The sequence below is a fragment of the Onychomys torridus genome, chromosome X (genome assembly GCF_903995425.1).
Source record: "Onychomys torridus chromosome X, mOncTor1.1, whole genome shotgun sequence".
Lineage (NCBI taxonomy): Eukaryota > Metazoa > Chordata > Mammalia > Rodentia > Cricetidae > Onychomys > Onychomys torridus.
In genome coordinates, this window is record NC_050466.1 from 91557996 (window position 1) to 91574468 (window position 16473).

General features: G+C 43.4%; 1 protein-coding gene across 1 annotated transcript in view; it reads right to left on the minus strand.

Moving 5' to 3' along the window:
- Positions 1–225: 225 nt before the first annotated feature.
- The window catches only part of LOC118574733 (doublesex- and mab-3-related transcription factor C1-like), a 42592-nt gene continuing 26344 nt past the window's right edge, over positions 226–16473 (minus strand). The window contains exons 3-11 of the mRNA XM_036175640.1: positions 10939–11096; positions 10480–10538; positions 10039–10178; positions 8680–8740; positions 8351–8498; positions 7231–7381; positions 2914–3059; positions 971–1075; positions 226–696 (exon numbers count right to left, since the gene is read on the minus strand). Coding sequence (XP_036031533.1) covers positions 7272–7381; positions 8351–8498; positions 8680–8740; positions 10039–10178; positions 10480–10538; positions 10939–11096 — 676 coding nt within the window. The 3' untranslated portion in view covers positions 226–696; positions 971–1075; positions 2914–3059; positions 7231–7271. The remainder of the gene's footprint in view (positions 697–970; positions 1076–2913; positions 3060–7230; positions 7382–8350; positions 8499–8679; positions 8741–10038; positions 10179–10479; positions 10539–10938; positions 11097–16473) is intronic.

A 16473-nucleotide genomic window follows, 5' to 3' on the forward strand; every position in this document is an offset into this window, starting at 1 on the left:
GCTTACACTCGGTCTGAGCAGTCTTCTCTGGTGAATAGGCACAACAAAGGAAATAAGCAGCCGCCATCTCTTTCTGCTCCTGCTGCTTTGACCCCCCCTGCTGTGATGGACTGTATGTTGAGCTCTGGGGTGACATAAATCTTTTTCTCCCTTGAAGTTCTTTTGGTCAGGTTATTGTATCACAGCAACAGGGAAAAGAACTAAGGCAACACTTCAATTGTCTATTGGGAGGTAGTAGAAAGGGTTAAGGACTAGTTGAAGGAGTGGCCTTTTAAAGGGTACCCTCAGCAGGTGTATTTGTCTTTGAACCCACTCCTTTCTTCCCACCATAAATGAGCCACTTTGCTTCACTGTGTGCTCTTCACCATAATGCTCAAATGTAGGGTCCAAAACCTATTTTGAAAATGACTTATAGATCAGTACCAAGGGCACAGAGCAGACCCCAGAGATCTCTGGGCACCTCTACCAGCAGTATTTGCCTACCTTACCAAAATGTACGAAGCTCCAGCTGCAACAGCCAGCCTCAGCCATCATGATCTCAAATAGGAGTAGCAAGACCACGAAAGAAGAAATGCCCAGGCTCCTCCATCCCTCTTTGCTGCTTCTGTACTCTTTGTGCCATGGTCAGTGGTACGGGAAGAGGTGCCCAGATGGTATCCCACAAGCAACACAGAAGAGGATCAGAGCAGGCACTGGCTAGATTGATCAGAGATTAAGAGCAGACCCAGTTTAGTTCCCAGCACCAACATAGTAGCTCCCAACCATCTGTGACTCCAATTCCAGGGGTTCTGACTCCCTCTTCTGGTCTTTGCAGGCACCAGACATGCATGTGTGTGCACACACACAGACACACAGACACACACACACACACACACACACACACACACACACACACACACACACTCACAGGTAAATAGTCATACATATAAAATAAAAATAAATCTGAAAAGAAAAGAAGATCATAACAAACCTGGCATGGGAATACATGCCTGTGATCCCAGCTGTTCTGAAGGTTCAAGTCAGGAAGATGGCAATTTTTAGACCCATGTAGGCCATATCAGGATTTGGTGAGATCCTTTGTTTAAAAGAAAAATCACATCACAGAGAAAAAAAAAACTTTAAGGAACAATAAAATAGTTAAACCCAAAAGTTTGAACCCAAATTGAATGAATGTAAAGGAACAGTTTTCCTGGTGGCCTTCCCATAAGTGTTTAGTTCTTTTTTCCTGTTTCTCCTCCCCATCTCCTTGCCTCTCTCCCCACTTGTACATTAGCCCCAGTACTCCTTTCCACTTTCATATCATGTGTTCTAATCTTCATCCACTTCCATCATGCTTCACCCCCCCTCACAGGCCCCTTTATAGTTTCCTGATTTCTAACTACACTTGATCCAAAATATACATACACAAAATTTAAAAGTCAGGATCCCCATATGAGAGTTACATGAGCTACTGTATTTCTGAGCTGGATTTCCTCACCTAGTGTAATATCTTCCAACTCTATGCACTTTCCTGTACATTTTATTTTTCTTTATGGCTGAATAAAATCCAATTGTGTATATGTACCATATTTTCATTACCCAGTAATCTGTTGATGGCTGTCTACACTGGCTCTATTTCCTCAATATTGTGGGATAGAAGAGCAGTGAGCATAGATGTTCAAATGTCTCAGTGATAGTGGGTACAGTTGGGGTATAAGAACTTTGATTTTTAGCTTTTTGAGAAACCCCCACACTGATTCCCACAGTGACAGCAGCAGTTTTATACTTCCACTAACACCAAGGATTCCCCTTTACTCAAACTCTCATCAGAATTTGTTATTTTTTTCTTCATGAAAACCATTCTCACTGAGATGAAATGGAAATTCAAAGTAGTTTTAATTTGTATTTCTCTGATGGCTGTGGATGTTGACGACTTTAAAGATATTTATTGACCACATGTTTCTTTTTAGAACTGTCTGTTCAGCTCATTGGCCCATTATATTGATTGTCAATGTTGAAAGTTAGATGTGTTGGAGAAGAGGAATGACCAATTTGTACACCACATGCCCTAACCTAGGGCTTTGGAGATGGCTCAGAGGATGGAGAGCTTGCTGTACAAGCACAAAGACCTGAGTTCAGATTTGAAGTACAGATGTAAAATCCAAAAACCTCGGCATCTGTCTGTAACCCCAGGGTTGGTGGTGGAGACAGGTGAATACTGGGAGCTTACTGGTCAACTAACTTGGCCTAGATGGCAAGCTCCAAGTTTAGTGAGAGTTTGACTCAAAAAAAGTGGAGGAGCTGGAGAGATGGCTCAGCAGTTAAGAGCACTGTCTGATCTTGCAGTGGACTCAGATTACGTTTCTAGAACCCACACAGTGGCTCACAACCATCAAAAACTCCAGTTCCAGAAATCCTACCCCCTCTTCTGACTTCATGGGCACCAGGCACACATGTGGTATATGTATACATGCAGGAAAAACATTCATACACATAAAATTTTTTGTGTGTGTTTTCAAGACAAGGTTTTTCTATGTAATCCTGGGTGTCCGGGAACTCACTCTGTAGACCAGGCTGGCCTCAAACTCACAGAGATCCACCTGCCTCTGCCTCCTGAGTGCTGGGATTAAAGGCGTGCGCCACTACCGCCCAGCAAAAATATTTTTAAGGTAGAGAATGACAGGAGAAAACACTCAGTGTTGCTCTTTGACCTACACACACACACACACACACACACACACACACACACACACACTCATGCAAACATACACAGGCAGGAACACACAAACATGCATACAACACCTAAAGAGGCAAGTATACTCACACATATCTATGTAACACACACACACACACACACACACACACACACACACACACACACACACCAAAGCAGCACCTTCTTGGTGTAGAATTGGAAAGACTATGAAGTCTTACATCACTGAAAGAACAGGATTTGGAAACAGCAGGTGTTTCAGGCTTTCGTGGAATTTCATTTTAAGGCCTTCAGATGAATCAGACATCAAGCATGTCAGATGTTCTCTGCATTGTAGAGATACTCCACATAATCACCTGCAGAATTACTGAAATAGTGAGTGAAGAAAATAACAAGAGAACCGGCCCAACAATGTCATCCGCACCAAAGACAAAGGCTCACACTTACTGTGTGTGCTGACCCAATGAGTATCAACCATGGGATTCCAGCCCTCTGATGCAGTGGAAGGTGCTGACAAACAGGGTTCAAGACAACGAGGGAGACCAGTGAGACAGGATATACATCAGGCTTACAAACCATGGCTGCACAATCACATAGAGCCTGGAGATGATAGTCATGGAGAGGAACAGGAAGCTGAGGAAATTCTGGGTTACCATCTCCACTTTTGTGTAAGTAGACATGAGTATGAAATTTCAGTGACAGGAAATGAACTACAGAACAGAGTTGAAGACGTGATGGGCTTGCTTTTTTTTTTTTTAACCAATTTAGCAGGTATTTCAAACTATGTTCATCATCTATTCATTATGAGCTTTTTATGCTTTTGGTGTAAAGGTATATCTTTTGTGTAATGAAAAATACAGCTGTGGTTGGGGATTTAGCTCAGTGGTAGAGCGCTTGCCTAGCAAGTGCAAGGCCCTGGGTTTGATTCTCAGCTCAAAAAAAATTTAAAAAAGAAAAAAAAAAGAAAAATACAGCTGTTATTAAGTCTAGTTTTTCTCAACACATCTTTATAGTTTCAAGATTGTTTTAGACCTGGGCAAGTTACAATTTTTACAAATTGCATTTTTTTTTTAAATTTGCAGTGAGAATTTATGTTATAGAGTTTTCAGAAGTGTCAACTGCAGAAGTTCTTGAGTGAGTAGTAGTAGAAGAAAATAGAACTCACTTGTAAATGTTATTAAAGGTGTTGCTGACTTTTTCAATCCTTCCAGAGGAACTGTTCAGCTGCCACTTTGTGCAGGTTCAAGGCAGCAGCCCTACCCACAATCACCTTAATGTCTCATCAGAGAACAAGATTTGAAGATCCACTGAGATCCCCCGTGATGCTCCAGTGGCTGGGCCATGTCCCTCCCCGCTCCCCACTATACAGTAGAGCATAGGCCATCACCCTTGGAAGGCTTGGGACCATTCCTTTGTTTTTCTGGCCTCAAGAGTGCCCTCCCGGACATTCAGCTTTCTGTTACCGATTCTGGATGAAGAAGACCCATTCAAAATTTTTCTGTTGCCCATTTTCTTCGATCCTATGGCTTGAGAACTGGATTGAAGCCAATTCGTGATTTGTGGCAGTGCCCTCTGCATCTCTGCAAGGGCCCTCCCTCTGGTTACTCTTTGATCTCCTACTATTCACACTGTCATTCTCCACTCAAGGGTGTGCAAGTGTCTCAGGGACTTCATGTCTGTGATGCCATTTGTGTTTTTGTGACCTGTGCACTGTTGTGTGCCATGTAGCTTTAATGCACATATTTTGCTGCCCCATATCTCAGTCTGCTTTGTGTGCCTCACTTTCACTGGGCAAACACTTTCAAATCTTCATCTGTTTAGAAGCCATGTGAAATTGATTTTGTCAGTTGGAGAACAGGCAGGGACTGCTAGCAGATTTACCGAAATGACCAAATACATCAGTGTCACTGTGACACAAAAACAGTGTGAGCATCTTGTCTCCCACAGATAGTATGGATATTTGGTGAGTTACTATGCCCATTGCCCATCAACCCTGAAGGAGTTCTAAACCAGTCTAAAGGAAAGATGTTTATTTCCATTGTAACTAATCACATAGCAACACTAATGTGCATTTCAACATAAATGGCTTTGACTGTACATTCTGTTTAACATTTCCAAGAATCCTTTTGTTATTAAAACACTACCTTCCCACAGGCTTTAATATGCTTTTTGCCTTTACGGCAATCCAATATTAATTGGATCTACCTTGAATAGTCTGCTTGGACAAAGATGAAAAGCAGTGGGCTGCTGGAACTGGCTCTTCCTGGACTAGAACAGTTCATTGCTAAATTTTCAGGAGCTTGAGATCCATTCGTAAATACAGGCAATTACTATTATACAAAATTCATAAGTTCACCACATCCATTATACTGTAAATGGAGAAATATGTGTAGTCAAATTCATCAATCTCTAATTATTTTTCACCATCTCACTATTGTTCATGTTCGAATGGTAACTTAAAGTACTAGTCTAAAAAAAAAAAATCTCCAACTTGGGAGATCATTGACATTTTGGTACTGTGAATTCAGTAAATGAGACAACACAGAGAATTCCCTTTAAACGCCCCTTTCCCTAGAAATCCTATACTTGGCCTGTATAACAGCATAGATTCTTTTATCTTAACACTTCTTGTTCAAATTGACCCACTCTAGAGATGCTCTGAAACTATGGATACGTTCAGACATAACCAATGATGTCATATAACATACGAGAGTCCAAATATAGCAGAGGTGAGGTTTTTAAACTGTGAACTGTGACAGTACATGACAAAGAGAGACATACCAAAAAGCTTAACATTGAACACTGACACAGATATCCAAAGAGAACTAAAATATGCCAGATAGAGAGTCTTTAATTATAAAACACTGGGAGGGGAGAGTGTCAGGTCTGAAAACCCGATACAAAGACAGTAGGCCTCACAAAAATGACAGGGCCCAAGGAAAGTAGTCTCTTTCCTTCCTCAATTATCTATTGTATTGTTTCTGTTCTCTTCCCTCTTCTTGTGCCACATCCTTCAATCAAAACCTATTTCCCCCTTTACCCAACACAACTGTAGAACCACAGTGAGGCTTGGACCAAATAGTACTGCAGAAACATGGGGACATATTCATCTGTCACTGGAGGATAGTGAACTTTGGGATCATGGGAAAAAAGAGGGTATGAGATGGACTTCAGCCCAGCTTAATTCTTCAAATCATTGTTGATTTTACATGTTTATTTCTCGCCCGTTAGATGGAGAATATAAGAATCTTGACTTTTCAGAGCCTCAGAAGACAAAGGAATTGTGATGACTAGATATCATCATCATGAAACTTGTCATTAAAAATAGAATCAGGAAGCCAGACATGGTGAAGCATGCTTATAATCTTAGCACTTGAGAGGCTGAGGCAGGAAGGTCACAAGATCTTTGGAGGCCAACCTGAGGTACGCAGTGAATTCAAGGCCAGCCTGCTCGACATAATAGGACCCTGGTTTTTTAAATGAGGCGATGAAGAAAGAAAGGAAGTAAAGGTATAATAAAAAGTCTAGATCAAGCAATTTTCAGTTAGCTAGCTGTCTGCCTGGCGAGGCCTGCAGTTCATGTATTTGGAAGATCAAAGACTCAGAATATCCAGGCTTTAAAAATGTTCCTATCACCAGGCGGTGGTGGTGCACACCTTTAATCCCAGCACTCGAGAGGCAGAGCCAGGTGGATCTCTGTGAGTTTGAGACCAGCCTGGGCTACCAAGTGAGTTCCAGGAAAGGCGCAAAGCTACACAGAGAAACCCTGTCTCAAAAAACCAAAAAAGAAAAAAAAATGTTCCTATCAATTACTCGATAAAGGCACTTTTGAGAAAGCCTTCTGATGTCTGCTATACCAAGGTTTGGAATTTTCACTCAATCATTAATTTAAAAAAATAAATGATTAGTTAACTTGGGGCTTAGTGAAGGTAAACAATCCTCCTTGATATTTTAAAAAACAACTCATATTTTTCAGTGCCTACAACACATGTTTATTATTTGTTCACACACACACACACACACACACACACACACACACACACACACGCCTAGATGCAGAGTGAAAACTCTTCATGATTTCACATGGATGATTACATACAGGAGTGTGCCAGTGTATATACAATCACAGAACAAATGAAATATTGGCATACAAACCCACTCAGAATCCCATTGATTGATCACATTAGATCACACAATACTGGTTTTCTAAGAAGCATATAAAGCAATTATTCCAAAGAGATAATGAATAGAGGAGCAACATGGAACCTCAGTCAAGTAATTGCCCTATATCATAAAAAGGATCTGAAAGCTTATAAAACTCCTCAACACTTAAAATAATACTAATTTTAAAAAAAAGCCAGGCACAGTGCTATATGCCTATAATCCCAGCACTTGGGAGGTGAAGGCAGAAGAATCAGGAATTCAAAGTCATCGTCAACTATATACTGAGTCCAAGTTCGGGCTGGCTACATGAGAACTTATTTCAAAAATAAAAAAAAAATTAAAACGTTAGTCATTTTAGACATGAAACAGGATACCAAACAGGCAGTGTTCTAGTGAGGCCTCCCACTATGGGCTCTTAGGTCAAGAAGGACATGCACTCCAGATGTCCAGTAAGTGAGACAGAGCTGGCAGGCCGTGGTGGCAGGTAGGGACTAGGAGGCTGCAGTCCTCTCTCTCCAGCAGGACCTGAAGAGCAAAAGCCAGAGCCAGATTACATATATGTCACCACCCAGCAAACCCCTCAGACTTTGGTGTCCCACTCAATCTAAGAGTTGTCACAGAAACCAGGAATGGACACACCCCCTTATTTGGCTCTCCAGTTTCTCACCCACAGCCCCCAAACCTTTTAGTCACTCTAGGGTCTATAGATATGATCCTCACTGTGTCGGGGAGGTGCTACATCTCCTTACACCGCTCCCTCAAGTTTGCTGGCCCAGCCTGAATCACCCACTGTGCCAGACCTCTGGGAGAAGCAAGTCTCCAGCTTCATTCACCCAAAGTTGTTTCCCACTAACACACTTCATCAAGGTTTTTGTTTTGTTTTCTTATCAGGGCTCAGCCTTCCCTTCCAGCCTCCCCAACTATGTAATTCTCCTCTGAGTTCATGACTGGATGGAGCAGTGAGAGTGACTGGAAACATTCAGACTGGGGGACAGCCAGGCTCCACACCCACACAGGAAGCATTCTGAAGCTGTTAGCATGATCTCAGTTCCATTCCAGACCCTTATCCCTTGTCCATAAGCTCCCGGCAGTCTTCCTCAGTCTACAGTGGACTGGAGACATTGTCCTGGGCTGGGAGTCATTATAGTTCATTCTATTCCTTCCATTGGATAGGCTCCTGAACTCTGAGAAGACCTGGCCACCTTGGGGAGCCTCAGTCTACAGGGGTCTTTTGTTGTTGCTGTGCTGGTGGTACTTTGTTTTTAGTTCAGCTCCTGAACTTTTCCTCAACATTTGCTGTTGAGCAGAAACACTTGAGAACTGAAGATTCACTGAGGAGCCCCTGAGTACCATCTCTCACATCAGACTGAGGAACTGAAGTGTCTGACCCAAGGTGATCCAAAATCCAGGTTCCCAGGTACAACCAGTTTACCACAACCCCTCCAATTTCCCAACTCCCCCAACCCCATATTCCATCTTAAAGTAGGCACCTACCTGGCATGCTGGCACATTGTTGAAGAGAGGCAGAAACAGGAGGAACCTGAGAAGAGTTTTTCAGGGCCAACAGAGCTTCAGCAGCCTCCAGCTTCCTCTGCCACTCTAAGGCAGCAGCAACAGTGTCCTGCTTGGTGGCATCAGGGGCCTGCAAAGGAAATGGCATTCAATAATGGCAGCCGGGAAACCATACCTCCTCCCACCAGCATGGTGCCCCTTTAAGTGCCCAGTTCCCTTGAGCACCCACCCCCAACCCAAGACCTTTTGCTCTTCCCATCCACTAAGCTCATTCCCTCCCGGGGACCTGGACCCCACTACTTTGCCAGGACCTGTGGCTGCAGTAGAAGAGGGCCAGAGGTGGCGCAGGGTTGCAGGATCACACTTGAGAATCTGGAAACAAGGAGAGGAGAGGCCAGGGGATTAAACCCTCTGGTGGAAACCTACTACCAGAACACTTGGAGGACCAGGGTGTTGTAAACCAGGCTCGGGGGATCCGAATGACGCGAAAATGTTACCCATTTGGACCTAGGCACCTTTTTGGCCTTTTTCCTTTTAAAACATCTCTATTTTTCTTGAGAGACTAGTTTATACCAGCTCTTTCTTCCCAGGGCTACAATGAAGATGACGAAGAATCCAAAGTAACTATACTCTAATCTGCAAAGCAGCTGGCAAGATGTGAGTCCCTCCTTTTTCAGGGACTGGCTCTTGCTTCCATTTTGCTCAGTCCACATTGGTTATGAAGTGAGGGGTCAGTCCCTGTTCAGATGGTGTCACTAAAAGACAGGGAACATGAGACCGGCCAACAGCTCCTGTGGCTGTTTTGAGCAGGCCTGAGTCTCTGGAACACCAGATGACTCATAATGGAGTCTCAGCTAACTGGACATCTTCTAATTTGGCATCAAAACCTAGGGTGTTACCTGCTTCCTGTCCTTTGTCTGCAGACACACAGCCTGGACATACTGGCCCCCTCCCCTGTAGACCCTCACATAACACAGTTTGTGTGCCATTCGGACCCGTTGGATAGTCGCTCGATCTGACCTTAGTTGATTGAGTAATGTATGCGTACATTCCAGTGAACATTCACATTAAACCAGATCTGCCCCTCCATGCTGGTCTCTGGGAGTCTGCTTCCTGAGAGCCTCATTGTGACTCTGTCTCCCTCCCCCCTCCCACACTGAGCCGCCAGTGAGAGGGAGAAAAAGCCCACAGAGAAGGGACAAGGCAGGTCCTTCTCTAGAGAGTTTTCTCTGCTGCCTTTAGCTTTCCCCTAGGCCTCTATGGCCCTCCCCATCATGACACAAAATTCCACCGTTCAGAACCTTCTCTCACGTCCATCTATTGTAATATGGAGTAACAGCCCAGGCATATTGAAGGCTTGCTATGGGGTACGTCTTCTTCTAGCTCTCTTGTCAATGTTATAAGTGTAGATAGACTGTTTTCCCAGAGTGGCTACTGGAAAACATATTCTTAGAAAGATGAACTCACTTATCCAAACCCTCAAGATTAGGAATTCTCAGGCTTTTCACTCCTCCTTCTGAGATGCTGCCTTCCTTCTTCTTCCTCTCCTCCTCCTTTCTTCCTCTTTCTCCTCTTCTCCTTCCTTATTTGCCTACCTCCCGTGGCTCTAACCAGTGTTGAACATGGAATAATAGGAGATACAGCTGGCTTTAGGTCCTTATTCAACTCACCTTTGGGGCCTGGCAGAGGAACCACGAGGCTCCCGGGAAAAAGAAATCATTGGTTGCTGCTCCAAGGTCACTGGAGTATAGGGCAGAATTGAATGTTCACGAGGCTGGCTACGCATCAGAGTTCCTTGAAATTTTCCCTGCTGGAGTAGAAACAATAGTAGGAATCTGGGTACCAGCCAATCATGACAAGAGGAGAGATGAGCACGTTGTGGGATGAGCACAGCAGCCTAGAATATCAGAACTTGAAGACCTTGAAGATCACCGAGGTTTACCTTTAATTTTCAGTTCATACTAAAATTCAGGAAGATGCAGTTGATCCCAAGGTCACATGGTAAGTCATGGTAGATTTGGGGGTGGAACACATGTTATTAGGACACAGTACAAGGGGTCTGGGAAGTAGCTTCTGGAAGCACCTCCCATAAAGCAACAGAGTCTCCTTACCTCCTGTGGTGTTTTGTGGGGCCTGGCCTCACTCTTATGCACAATGAGCTCCTTTCCATCTGTAAAACACCAGGCTCAGCTTAGATAAGCCTCACTATCACCATCATTCCAAATATTCCGGCCCCATCTGGAGCTTTGTGACCCTATGTACCTTTCCCAGCTCTGGGATAAGCTTTCTTTTTCTAGTAAATGGCCACTGTGGGGACTGATGCAGGAGGATTACAGGTATGAGAACACTTTGGGCTAACTACCAAGACAGTGTCTCAAAACAACAAAAATCTACCTACATAAAATATAAGCAACAGCCTTGGCCATTTCTCCAGAGCATTCAATTCCTAACGTTGGTTTGATGAGTGATTACCAACAGTCACGCTACAATTTCAAGAAAGGGATGCTGACAGAATCACTTATGCTCCCGCCATCTAAACTATGGTTCCTTGGCCAGCCAAAGACACTCACTGCGGTTTTCTGCTTCAACAGCCACCTGCTTGCCATTCTTGTAGAATTTGGGGGCAGCAGACATATTCTTTATCAGGCTTCGATCCAGGTGCCTCTTCAGCCTTCTCCCTTGCTGCTTCTTTGAGGCACTCACAGCAATCAAGGGCCCATGATGTTCCCTAAAGTGGAGGATTGAAGGTCCAAGGTTAGTAATGCGTTAAAGGCCTGATCTTAACCTTCCTGGACATGATACTCACAAGAACGCAGTGCAGCTGTGACATTTGTGAGCCTGGAAGAGGCAGAAACGCTTTTAATCCCTGGTTTGGGTAGGGATGCAATGGTTGGAGAAGTTGCCAGAGTGGCCTAGAGGTCTTCTGGAGCCAAATTCTCTCCCCAGGGAGCTCCAGTCTCATGCCCACTGTTGCATGTGAGAAGAGCAGCAGGGGACGGCAGGTATGTATCTGTGTTCCATTGCTTTAGGGTGTGGAGGTCAGAATAGCACCTGGACCCCCCCATCTCAACGTTACTTCCCCTGAACCTATAAAGCTACATCTTCAGTGACTAGGACTTTTCTCTCTTTTTTGCTCACTATGGGAATAAGTTTTCACTCCCTCATTTCCCTATGTTTTTCTCAACTTTTACCTAGTCTTCTTACACCGTCTCCTTCCCAGAAGTCCCACATGCATGAAGATCTTCAGAGTCCAATAGAAGTTCAACCTGATAGTGAGTTTTCTGCCTACCTTCACTCCCCACAATCCATTTTCAAGCACAGATAGACAGCCCTGCATCTTCAACAATCACTACACTCCATTCTGTCGCATCATTAATTGTCATCCTCATGTCCTTCATTCACTGCCAGGATGGAATTTTATGCCCCATGCTCTCAGCCAGAAGTCTCATGAATTCCATATTTCCCTTAAGTTTCCATTAAGGTTCTCACACTGAACCTTAATCTTGATTACCACCATGATTCCCCCTTTATACTGACTACGATCTTGCTTCTCATAAAAAAATCATAGTATTCTTCTGATTCAGGTTCTCAAGGGGCTGAGGTAGGAGGATCAGAAGTCTGAGACCACTCTGGGTTAACTAGGGAGAAAATATCTCAAAACAAAAAAAAAAAGTGTTCAACACAACAGTACAAAAACCTACATGAAATGTAAGCAAAGGACAGAAACAGACATTTCTTTGAAGCATACAAATAGCAAAGTGAAAAGATGATCAGAGGCAATAATCAGTGGGGAAATGAAAATCAAAGCCACACGGAGGTACCGATTCATTCCACTAGGGTAGCTGCTCTCTACAAAATGTTAACAAGCCTTGAGTAAGATAAGGCTAATCAAAGCTTAAAGTATGGATATCAAAATAAATTCTACAGATATTAACAGGAACTTAATGGGAATCAGGGAGACCTGCAGTCCTAGAAAATAAAAAGGCTGAGTCCTGAAGTTGTCTTGAGCACAGGAGCTGGAGGACAGCCTAGGCAGGCAATACAGCAAGAGCTCATGGCTTACACACCCAGAGAGAATGTAAGCCGTGAGTAGAAATTAGTATGCCCAGCGTAGAAAATTGTAGGGAGAATTACCTGAAAAGTACAAATTTTAAAACTGCTGTCCACATCACTAGCCTGTCAGCAGGCTGCCCTTGGGGACACCCTGCTTGCCTCCCTCAGATTCCGACAGAAAACAGAGGCATTGTGTGCATCCCACACTGGAAGTAATAAAAAGCAGTTAAGAGTACACAAGGCCAAGTAAGAGGCCAAGTGATTACAGACTGAGCTATACTTGAAGGCAAGGGGTCAAGGGCAGAACATCCGTGGCCTAAGAGAAAGCAGCAGTGCTCAGAGACTGTCAACAAAGATATCAAAAGCTAGATAATTTGTAAATAACAGTCTTTTGGTTAGCTGTATAATTAAATGATAATTGTTTCTAAAGACCACTTTAAAGTAAAAGGGGTCATGAAATTTTTTAAAGGGCCATGACAGACCGCCTAGCAGTTAAGAGCACTTGCTGCTATTTCAGAGGTCACAGGTTCAATTCCAGCACTCACATGGTGGTTCACAACCTTCAGTTAACTCCTGCTCCAGGTGATCCAACATCCTCTTTTGGCCTCCATGAGCATCACATGCACATGGTGCACAAAACACATCTTTTCTTTCTTTCTTTCTTTCTTTCTTTCTTTCTTTCTTTCCTCCCTCCCTCCCTCCCTCCCTCCCCCTCTCCCTCTCTCCCTCCCTCCCTCCCTTCCTTCCTTCCTTCCTTCCTTTCTTTCTTTGTTTTTCAAGATAGGGTATTTCTCTATATAACAGCCCTGGCTGTCCTGGAACTCACAGAAACCCGCCTGCCTCTGCCTCCCAAGTGCTGGGATTAAAGGCATGCACCACCACTGCCTGGCCAAAACACATCTTTTAAAAGGTTTTAAGTTTTTAAAAATTGGTTTCAGAATTGAAAATATCCCCATAAAGCAAATCTCTCCACTAAATGATTTCACTAGGGAATAATATCTGATAATTCAAGAAAATTTTGAGCAATATAACAAGAACGTTTTCAGAACATAAAATAGGGAATACTTCTCCATTCATTTTATGAAGTTAACATTATGTTTATGGTAAAGAAGGCAAGATAGCTCAGTGGGTAAAAGCCTGAAGTTCCAAGTTTATTCCTCAGATCTCACAGAGGAAGAAAAGGAATGACTCCTGAAATCTATTCTTTGACCTCCATATGCATTCCCTGGAACATGTACACCCTTGTATGTATCCACGTGTGCTCGCACACGCGCGCGCGCGCACACACACACACACACACACACACACACACACACACACACAGCTATCCTGGAAGAGGGGGAGAAAACATTGTAAGAGCCCTGGTAGTGAAGGACAAGAATGAAACAATGTCATCAAGACATGACAGACAACTGCAATCATGAACTCACAGCAGCTGTGGCTGCCTGGACAGAACTGCACAAAAGTAAGTCACCATTCTGCAAGGAAGTGGGAAGGGGTGCAGGAACCCCCAACCTGTAACTGAGGAGTTAGGGACAGTTGATGGTTTCAGGGAAAAGGAGAGTCAGAATTTCTTTTAAGGGTGTGGCTACTGGTAGGTTGACCACACTCAAGCAGATGACCCTATACCCAGAAGTATGTGGAGAGCACAAAATGGAGTCAATGCATTATTAAATTTAAAAAAAAGATAGTACTAGAGAGATGGCTCAGCAGTTAAGAGTGCACTGATTTTGCAGAGGACTCAAGTTCAACTTCCAGCATTCCCAACAGGAAGTTGTTCATAACCCAGAACTCCAGCTGCAGGGGATCCAGCATCTTCTTCTGGCCTTCTTGGACACCAGCAGACACGTGCATAAAGCCTCACATACATATATGTTAATAGTAAATCTAACAAAATAAAAGATACAAAGTTAAGGAGGGAGGAGCAGGTTTGGAAGGAGTTAGCAGGGGGCGGGGGGGAGTTTGGGGAAAATGTGAACAAAATGCATTGCATGAAATTCTAAAAGAATTAATAAAAATGATTAACAATAGAAAAACAATACAAGAAGTATTACAGACAAGTAATTCTCATAAACAAAGATGCAAACATCTCTAATGAAATTCCAGCAGTTTCAGTGTATGAAAAATGTTCATTGACAAGCATAGTTTACTCTAGTAATGCAAAACCATTTTAATATTACATTTTCTTAGATTTATTTATTTATTTTCACGTGTGTGTATACTCTACCTGCCTGTATGTATTGCACCATATGTCTGGTGCCTGCAGAGGTCAGAAGAGGACATCGGATTCCCTAGAACTGGAGTTACAGGTGGTTATAAGCCACTATGTGGAATTGAACCCAGAATCTCTGCTAGAGCAGCAGGTGCTCATAACAACTGAGGTGACACCTCCATTCCCCTTTGTTGTTCCCTGTCTATCCAGTGCCCCTCCTGCACATAAAGGATTCTCTTGTACCTTCATATCATGTACACCCTTAGACACATTTCCAGCTGAAGGTAAATTCTCCACATGCACAGAATATCCGACACTTGTCTTTGTTTTCCACTGTTACACTCTTTTCCCATCCTTTACTTTCCCCTCCCCCCAAATAATGTCACTTGTAACCTGATATTCGGTTACAGAAAGCACCTGATATTAGAGAGACAGAAATTTCCCATGAGTATTTTAGAAATATGGCAGAATGTTTCTCCAGATTCTCACCATATGCACACAACATTACACTTGAGACCATAACTGCTTCAGTCAGGCAAAAAATGTAAACAAAGGCATGGAGAAGGGAAATGAGGAAGGGGAATCTTGAGGGAGGGAATTCTGGGAGGAGTTGGGGAAGGGAAAGAATATAATAAGATACACTGTATAAAATTTTCAAAGAGTAATTAATAATATTTTACATAGGAAATACTCCATACTCCAGATCACCTGGTTTTCAGAAAGGATTTGGGCAAAGTTAGAAGATGAGTTAGTGGGCAAAAAGCCACTCTATGCCAATAAACTAGAAATGACTATACAAAAAGAGAAGTGTTTTAAATGACATCTTCAATAACACTGAAATAAAGGAAATATCTGTTAAGAATATTGGCACAATCACTGATTTCTTTAGAAAGAACAATTAAAATCCTGCAAAGAGAAATTAAAATAAAAAATATACTGTGCTCATTGATCAAAACAGTCAAAAGGTCAGGATTTCCACTCAAATCATCAATAAAAGGAAAAGTTATTGCTCAAAGTTCTATAGCAACGCATATGACACAAAATGGCTAAGGGCATTTGGATGAGGACAAAGATGGAGGACGGAACTATGGAAATTCGCTACAACATGGTGGTAAGCACCAAGACACGGGGTCACCTTAGGACGGGACACACACAGCACTGAAACCAAGAAAGGTGACAAACAGCACAACAAGGCTCTACAATAATGATATCAGGAAATGGCACAGAAAAAAAGTGGATGCCCTTAAGGGAAAAAAGCAAACAAAGGTCAATGGCTCCAACAACTTACAAGACATACCCCATAATAATCACAATGCTAAGTGTAAAGTGCTAAATTTAAAAACCTGTGTCTGGACCCCTGACGACTGTCCTGAACATTGTAGAAGCTCCAGGCCCCCAAATACTTTCCGTCGTACACCAGAGCACTCAGGAGCAGATATGCGGGTAACCTGTGCAGAGCAAACCCCTCACAGAGAAAAACTAGGGTCCAGGCCTTGTGGCCTTGGGGCGCCAAACCCAGCCCTTGCTCTCGCCTCTTATGAACCATTTGGACCGTGCATCTTGTGAGGGCCAAGAGAAACGTCACAGTCCTAACACAATGCGGCTACCACAGACAGGCCTGGTGAGCGCTTTTGTCCGTGGAAAGGCCACGGAAGGAGAACTCACGGTATGACCGAAGACCTCTGCATTTTCAGTGCAGCCAGCAGAACGTGCGTTCAGGCGGTGAGCTGGCCAGAGTGAAGATAAAAAGCAAGGGAAGAAACAAAGAAAGTTCCGAGGGGCGGGACTTGGGACGCAGGCCACACACCAGAAATGTATCCCCTGGTTGAGCACAATGTAC